General features: G+C 53.3%; 1 protein-coding gene across 2 annotated transcripts in view; it reads right to left on the reverse strand.

The window, feature by feature from the left end:
- Nucleotides 1-1,039: 1,039 nt before the first annotated feature.
- The window catches only part of Bmp8a (bone morphogenetic protein 8a), a 30,819-nt gene continuing 23,378 nt past the window's right edge, over nt 1,040-8,480 (reverse strand). Inside the window, exons 4-7 of one of the 2 annotated variants that reach the window (XM_021200704.1) lie at nt 5,085-5,279; nt 4,585-4,664; nt 4,072-4,182; nt 1,040-1,801 (exon numbers count right to left, since the gene is read on the reverse strand). In XM_021200704.1, the coding sequence (XP_021056363.1) occupies nt 1,652-1,801; nt 4,072-4,182; nt 4,585-4,664; nt 5,085-5,279 (536 nt within the window). In that variant the 3' untranslated portion in view covers nt 1,040-1,651. Of the gene's footprint in view, nt 1,802-4,032; nt 4,183-4,584; nt 4,665-5,084; nt 5,280-8,480 lie in introns of both variants that reach the window. The other variant, XM_021200703.1, reaches the window with a different exon arrangement.

The raw sequence follows: 8,480 nt of genomic DNA on the forward strand, positions 1-8,480 counted from the left end.
TTTGTGTATGTGGAAGGGTCTCCTTCTCCGGCCTCCCACAGGAAACTCTCCCAGGTCGTGGGGAGGTAGGGGGAACTGCTGTCCTGCAGCAGGGCCCCAGCCTCATCCTGGATGTTACCCTTGCCCTCCCTGGGGCCCAACCAGGGGTAGAGAATATGAACTCCATAGAAGTGCATCCCTGGGCACCTGGGTGGGTCCAGCTCCGCTGGGTGTGTCTCTGGCTGAGGATGAGTCCAGGATCTGCTCTTAATGACACAGTCTGGGCAGCTGGACTCTGTTCCCGCAGGTAAATTACAGGCTTAGCAAGTCAGAAATCAAATAAACACTCCAGCTCCCAGCGGCTGCCCCAGGAGAGCAGTGGTTTCCAAGCCCTCCCCGCCCAAGTCGGCCTAATTACCACCTGTCGGTCCCCTGGGACAGGGGCCTTTTCTTTGACTCACAGGTCCCAGAAACAGGATGGAGCTGCTGGGGCCCCCAGGGTGACGCCAGCTTGGCGACCAACCTGTTCTTAGTTCCCAGACATAAGCACACGCCGAGACTCCTCCCCTTTGCCCCACGCCTGGCTGGAGGGCTGTCACTGTGCCCTCGGTGGGATAGACAGCTCTTCTTAGAGAAAGAGGAAAGCCAGGTTCTTTCCTCTGAGCAGCTGGGTGGCCATCCGCAGGTCTGTGCTGAGGATGTATGTGGAGGTCCTGTCCAGGTGCATCGTGGGACATTTGGAGGAAGATCTCTGGCGCAGGCCATCAGTCAGTAGGAGAGGTGGCACCTACTGCGTGCAAGCCTGAGCCAGCCTCTTCCGTTGTGCCCTTGCTTCTGCTAAGGGTTCATTTTTTCTCGATGCCCAGCCCCAGACCGGTCAGCATGGCGGCAGTGGTAGAGGGAACTGGAAGCTCCCAGGGTCCTTTGCTTACAGGCAGAAAGGTCAGGCCCAGGACACATGTTGTGAAATGCTCCTCTCACCTTTACTGTAAACTAGCCAGATGGTTCTTTTTTTCTTTTCTTTCTTTCTTTCTTTCTTTCTTTTTTTTTTTTTTCTATCCCCGAGACAGGGTCTCTGTATGTGGCCTTGAACTCACAGAGATTCCCCTGTCTCTGCCTCTTTAGTGCTGGGATTAATGAATAATGACATGCACCACTATACCTGGCTCTGAATCGGTTTCTAGCAAGCTAGCTCTGATTCCAAGGAGTATGGTGATGCTCTGATCTAAGTGTATGGGTCCGTTATACCTAAAAATGTCCCAACCACCATAATGAGTGGTACAGAGAGCCCAGATCAGCCAGTTTCAAATTCCAGGGCCTTCTTAGACCATCCGGAGTTTGCCACGGTGGGCTGAGGATGGCCAAAGACCAGTCTTCCTCATGTGGGCCTTCAGTGCTCACCCCAGACCTCTCAGTTAGCATAGCTCTGGGATGCTGTGTGCGTTCAGTCTATGCTTGGGGTAGAGGGATGAAGAGGGCAGGGCGATAGCCCGCAAACCCCATGAAGGACAGAGGAACTGGGAAAGGACCAGAATTTTAGCAGGAAGTGGCCAGGGGAAGTGAGGGCCTCCCATTGCCCCTGTCTGCGCTATGATAACACAGAAAGGTTTCCTGCCTCTGGAGAGGGGCCCGACCAGACGCTAAGGTGGTAGCAGCAGGATGCTGGGCAGCCTCAGTGGCAGCCACAGGCCTTGACCACCATGTTACGGTGCTTCCGCAGGATGACGTTGTTGCTGCTGTCATAGTAGAGCACAGAGGTGGCACTCAGTTTGGTGGGTGCACAGCATGCCTTGGGGACAACATCTGGCTTCATCAGGTGCACCTGGCAGGGAGGGAGGGAAGGAGGGGACGCAGGCAGGGGTGTGAACCTGGTGTCCTTCTCAAAGAACTACCCAGCAAAGGCATCAGCTCCCGCTTGCTTCCTTTCCAGAAAGACTAAGCCCCTCACTAGCCCAACGCCATTCTCCATCTTGGGCTTGTCCTGCCCGGTGGCCTCAGAGCACAGGCTAGGCACCCTAACCCACAAAGCCATGGGCATTCTCAGCTCCTGGTTCACTGTCATATCCAAGTCTGCCCAGACACAGGCAATTCTGCTACTCTCCAGCCCTGGGTGCCCATGAGTGCCATTCCTAACAGGTATAGAACCGTGTGTGTGTGTGTGTGTGTGTGTGTGTGTGTGTGTATTTAGCTGTCTAGAGCCTCCACTTGGCTTCCCTAGTCCCGGGAGTGGGGTCTACAGGAAGCAGTCTGATGGGCACCCCCTTCCCACAGGCTTTGCCCAGCAGCCCAGCAGTGCAGCTATGACTGGGCAAATACGAGGCAGCAGCTTCACTGAGGCCATGGAGGGAGGATAGCCCTCGGGGGTGACATATAGCCAGACTGGGACCTGGGGGCAGCTGTTCTTCATCTCTCCATGTGCAACCTCACGTGACATAACTAGGAGATGTTGAGTGTGCCTGTGTCGGAGGAAGGAGTGTGGCTGAAATGGCTGGAGTCTAGAAGGGGCCATTTCTGCAGTGGGGCATTGGAGAGAGGGGTGTTGATACCATAAGACACCTCCTTCTTATACTTGTCACAGCCCTAGGCTTCGTCAGATGACAGTGGGGATAACAGTCTTTCACTCACTCAGCAGCCACAAAACTAACTCATAGTTTGCATGGGGCCATTTGTGTATTCTTGTTATTGTTGTGTTGGTTTGGTTTGGTTTGAGACAGTGTCTCAGTATGTAGCCTGAAACTTGCTATTTAGATCTGACTGGGGACAGGGTTTCTCTGTGTAGCCCTGCTGTCCTGGAAGTCCCTCTGTAAACCCTGCCTCTACCTCCTGAGTGCAGAGATTAAAGGCTACCACTGCCCCGACTGATTTTCTTCTTTCTATCGCTGCCCCGGATGCTCCTGATGCAGAAGTGCAACCTCGGCTCTCTCCATCAGCAGTGAACAGCTTGACCCTAGACCTCATGGTTCTCCTCTTGCTCACTGCTGCTTTGCTTATGTGCTTGCCACAGCCTCCCCAGGGGACAGAGGTTGTCCTGTCTGCTGCTGGGACAAGTCATGAGCACTCACTTTAGCCAAGCCACTGCCAATGGGAGAACAGAGCCCAGAGCAAAGTGGGGAGGGGACAAGACCCAGAGGTTCAGGTGCACCATCATACCAGGGGCCTCCCTTACTTGGGGACTAATGACTGCATATCTCACTGTCACCCCGCAGCCACTCCTCCCAGGTGTCCAGCAAATGCCAATGGCCACAGTGAAAGTATTCCTTAGCACCAGCTCAAAGCAGCTCTTTGAATTCATGGTGCTCACTCTGGGACATCACTTGGCACAGCCTCTTGCTAGATAAACACAAAGCTGTGGGACCCCAGGACCCCAGAACATCAGGGAAAAAATTCTAGAAGGTTCCAATGCCAGACTCAGCAAGCATAAATGCCTTTCAATACAGGCTGTAGTGTGGCTTCTGCTAGAACCTGCTTCCTAAACTGAAAATGGCCTAGATTCTAAAGCTTACCAGTGCTACCACAAGAGAACAGTCAGGAAAGAGGTGGGGTCAAAAACAGCAGCAAGGGTGGAGTTCTGGATAGACCTTAGTTGGCCGTGAGCCTGTTTAGTGTGCAGAAAGCCCCAGATTTGACCCACAGCATCACATAAACTGGGCATAATATTGCACATGAATAATCCCAGCACTCTGGACCAGTGGTGGGGGGAACAGAAGTTCAAAGTCATCCTTAGTTACATACTGAGTCTTAATTGAGCCTGGGATGTCAGGGGAAAGGCATTAGGAATGACCCAAGGCCCAGAACAGAGTCAAGGAAGGCCGAGCTGCCAGGCAGGACGGATGAGCATACGTGCACACCAGGGAGGCCAGATCCACTGAGTCCATCTTTCACTTGTGCACCGAGGTCACACAGGCCCCTATGGGATGCCCATGTGTTGTTATGTGTGCCTCAGTGTGATCACAGGGGCTGTGGCGAGTCAATCTGGGTCCTATCCCGGGCCACAGGATGTTGCGCATGCGCAGTGCATGCCTAGAAAGTTCCTCCTTCTTACCACTCCCTTGCCCCACCCCACCTGTCGCAGCAGGCTACGGTGGTACTGACCAGAGACTGCAAGATGGCATGGTTGGTGGCATTCATACAGGAGTCCAGTGGGAAAGCACACTCCCCCTCACAGTAATAGGCGGAGTAGCCCTGGGGAGCGATGACCCAGTCCTGCGGGTGGGAGAGAGGAATCACATCAATATTCCTTCCAAGACCATTGGCACGGCTCCTATCACAGGATGACCTGAGGCTGTGTACCCTCATCCCTCACTGACCCTCCCCTCAGTAGGCAGTAGGCGAGGCTGGACCCCAGCTCGGCCCTTCACACCCTCCTCTCCTGTCTCCTCCACAGCTGCCCCTATGCCCCCTGCAGCAGCTGTAGCAGGAAGAGTTCATAGGCCCTGCCCACCCAGCCTCAGTTGCCCTGTTGGAGTGCTGACAGCTTACTGGGCAGAGCCCACAGACCGCCTCCATTTTCATGCCTTTTATATACATTAAAGGCACAGTAGCTCCACCCCCACCCTGGAGGCACCAGGGTCTGCAGGTAGCAGGCAGAGGAAAGGCAGACATTACCAGCCAGCCAAGGTCACGGAAACTGACGTAGAGCTCATGCCTGCGGCAAACCTCTCTGCCGCGGGAACCGTGGCCGTCATCTGTAGGGACGAGAAGGCACAGTCTATTCAGAGGTCCTGCTCTACGGAGTTGCCATGGGTACTCGCAGTGGTGATGTGACAGGAGGCACATTTACAATGAAGGACAATAGGAAACTAAAGCACTGGAANCACAAGTTCCACTTCTGGATCCCTGCTCGTGCCGTGACCCAGCTCAACAGTCCTTCTGTGGCTCCATCACCACAGGCTATGGCTGTGTTCAGCAAGATCTCACCTTGCTGCCTGGGGGTGGGGGTGGGGGTGGGGCTCCAGATGCTCCGGAGAACTCCCCAACAGGACTCTAGGGCATACAGAGCTTCCGCTTTCCTCTGCAGCCCTCTCCCCTAGCCAGGCACACCCCAAAGGTCAAGGGTCGCCAATCAGATCTACTAGACCTCCCAGGAGGCTCGACACCACCCTCACCAAAGATCCCTGGGAGTTTGTTGGGATGCGGAAGCTCGTTAGTTTTCTTTGGCTGCCTCCTCTTCAGTGGTCTCGCTGCCCGAGGGGACCGCACAGGACTCTGGCTGGCCCTGAAGAAGGTTACCATGAAAGGCTGTCTGGAGCGTGGAGCTTGTCGTCCAAGCAGACCAGCCAGGCCAGGATCCATGCTGTGCCCTGGGAAAAAGAGACAGAGACAACGGAGAGGGAAGTTTGGGGGCTTGATTTGTGGATGGTGGCATGGCTCCTATGAGCCTGTTTCCTTATCCGGAGACCAATCTAAGTACTCTGGCAAGCAGGTCTGATGTGTCAGGGCCAGGGACCTCCTTAGCCACAGGCAACCTTGCTAGTGATAACATGATAGACTTGAGAAACATTTGACAGGAGTCAGGATTGCAACCACTAATTTCCTCAGTCAGTCCTCACTATAACCCCATATATCTTTTGGGGGGTAGGAGGAGGGGGGCAGTTTCCAGACAGGGTTTCTCTGTGTAGCCCTGGCTGTCCTGGAACACACTTCATAGTCCAGGCTGGCCTTGAATTCACAGAGATCTACCTGACTCTGCCTCCTGAGTGCTGGGATTAAAGGTGTGTGCCACTGTCCAGTCCATATTTTATTCTTTATGGGACACAGGTCACAGTCACTCAGAGATGACCAGAGTTCACTGCTGGTATGATGCTCAGGACTGGGGCTCCCTTGGTCCAGTGTTCTAACACACACCCTAACCCTATCAGTCTGTACTTCCTAGGGATTAGGTGTGGTCCATGACACATCAGATCATGGCAGCTTCTGCAAGGACAAACCTTGGGTTTATCCTCCCAGCATGGCAAGCTTGCTCATCCAAGGGTAGGGCATTCACTGCCTCTCAGATTCCTACAACCAAGGCCCCAGGCAGAACTGGGGCAGAAGTCAGAGCAGTCACAACGTCGAGGGTTCGGTTCACATCCTGCTCATTCCAGTGCCAAGTGTGTGCTCGCTAGGCCAGCCAAGGGCTTCAAAGAAAGGGCTTCAGGGAGACAGACCAGAGCCCTGTCCATCAGGGAGACAGACCAGAGCCCTGTCCATCAGGGAGACAGACCAGAGCCCTGTCCATCAGGGAGACANAGCCCTGTCCATCAGGGAGACAGACCAGAGCCCTGTCCATCAGGGAGACAGACCAGAGCCCTGTCCATCAGGGAGACAGACCAGAGCCCTGTCCACAGGAAGAATGGAACCTACACAGGGGGATTTCACCCCAGATCCACTAAGGACAGCAGATGCCTCCACAGCACAGTAAGCCCAGGAGAGAGCAACCTCCATCACCAGCTCTGGCTTTGGTGGTAAGCCCTGCCAGTGTCCCCTGTCCTTTCTCTCTCTCTCTCTCTCTCTCTCTCTCTCTCTCTCTCTATATATATATATATATATATATATATATATATATATATGTTTGGTTTTTTCGAGACAGGGTTTCTCTGTATAGCCCTGGCTGTCCTGGAACTCACTTTGTAGAGCAGGCTGGCCTCGAACTAAGAAATCTACCTGCCTCTGCCTCCCAAGTGCTGGGATTAAAGGCATGCGCCACCACACCCGGCCTGTCCTTTCTAAATGCAGAAGCACTCTATTACACTGGCCTGGCGGCCCATTCCAGGAAATCCAGAACTCTGCAGAAGAAGCAGGAGGAACACAAGGTCATTCTACTCTGCATACTGAATTTGAGGTCAGCCTGGTCTATATAAAAGCCTGATATAAAAAAAAAAATAAAGTGTGGCATGGTTAAACACACCTTGGCTTCCAGACCAGCCATGGCTGTCTCCAAGAAAAAAAAAAACAAAACTAATAAACAATTAAAAATACAAACCAAATCAACCAAAACAAAACCAGGCAAGTAGTGTAACAACCACAGAAGGATAAAACAATCAAACAAAAAACCTTCCATGCAAGAAGGAAGATTAGCCATAAATGTCCTTCCAACCTCTAGAACGCTCATCTCCCACCCTGGACTATTTCTGTCCTGTTGATTTAAGTTACAAAAGTCCTTAGCACTGCAAACCTTTTCCATCGTTAGAATCGGTCTCTAGAATACCCACGGCATGCAGCAGCTCACTTTGAGGAGGAGGCGCTGTCCACCTCCCATCAGCAGTCAAGTTCCCTTCTGGGGTCATAATAGGACTCAGAACCATTGCCCTTCTGCCTGTGTGAGAGTCCTCACACTAAAGCCTGACTATGCTCATGTTATACATCATTAACACAGCACCGTAGCTCAGCTGACTTGTCACAAGCACCAATGCGCACACACATGCATGGATGTGCACAGATAAACTCTGACACTGAGGTGGCTCAGAGGGAGAGTTCTTGCTTAGTGTGCTCAAGGCCCTGGATCCCACCGACAGTCTTGGATGAAGTGTACAAGAGCCCAAAGGGCTGAGGCCACAGCTCAGTGGTAGAGCACCTGCCTAGTGAGTACGAGGCATTGGGTACAATCCCCAACACAAAACCACAATGAAACAAAACACACGCATATGTGCATGCACACTTGTCTGTTTACACGAAGTGCACTCTACCAGGCTCTTCCTTACACACTGAGGCCACGGCCACTGCCTGCTGCAGACAGTCTACTCAGAGGTGAGCCCTTCATGAGGCTGGGCTCCATACCAGATGCTCACCAACCACATGAAGGAAAAACTCATCAATTCAACCTTTGACCTATGATATCACCTGCCATCAACAAATGTGGAAGCTATGAGACTTGATCCCAGGAATGTGGCCGAGAGCTGTGGGGCAGGGGTTGGGGGTTGGCCACGGGAAGGATGGGATGCAGAGTGAAGGTGGTGGGGAGGAGGGGCTGTGAGGAGCCAGAGTCTCAGGCACAGAGCTAACACTGGGGAGGGCACAGGACCACACACTAGGAGGACAGAGCAGCTGTGAGCAGGAAGGGTCTTGAAAGCCACAATATCTGACCCTACAAATGACCAAAGGGGCAGCCTTGGATCCAGGGCAGGCCTTGTGTCCCCGTTACTTTTTGAGAAGTTCCAGAGCCCTGACTGCTGGGAGACACAGAGGCCATCAGTGCTCCAGACTCAGTGGCATTTGTTTGTATTTTGTGTAACTGGTCTGGGAGCAGGCTCTTCTGGGCACACAGAGCAGCTTCAGAGCAGCCCTGGCTGAATTCCTCAAAGCCAGAGTGGGAAGCTGCTGTGTGGGGGTTGGGGGCTGGGGACATTTGGAGGCTCTCAAAGTAAGGTGGGCTGGACTGAGAGCCCATAGGTGCAGCTAAGCCAAGTTTCCCATTTTACAGGTTAGCAAATTAAGGCCCACTGAATATCCACTCCTCAGTGCCTGGAGCAAGCAGCTGCAGACAGCGACTCCCACCCTGCCCAGCACAAGGCAGAGGCCCCAGG

The sequence above is a fragment of the Mus pahari genome, chromosome 6, assembly GCF_900095145.1.
Source record: "Mus pahari chromosome 6, PAHARI_EIJ_v1.1, whole genome shotgun sequence".
In the NCBI taxonomy this organism is placed as follows: Eukaryota; Metazoa; Chordata; class Mammalia; order Rodentia; family Muridae; genus Mus; species Mus pahari.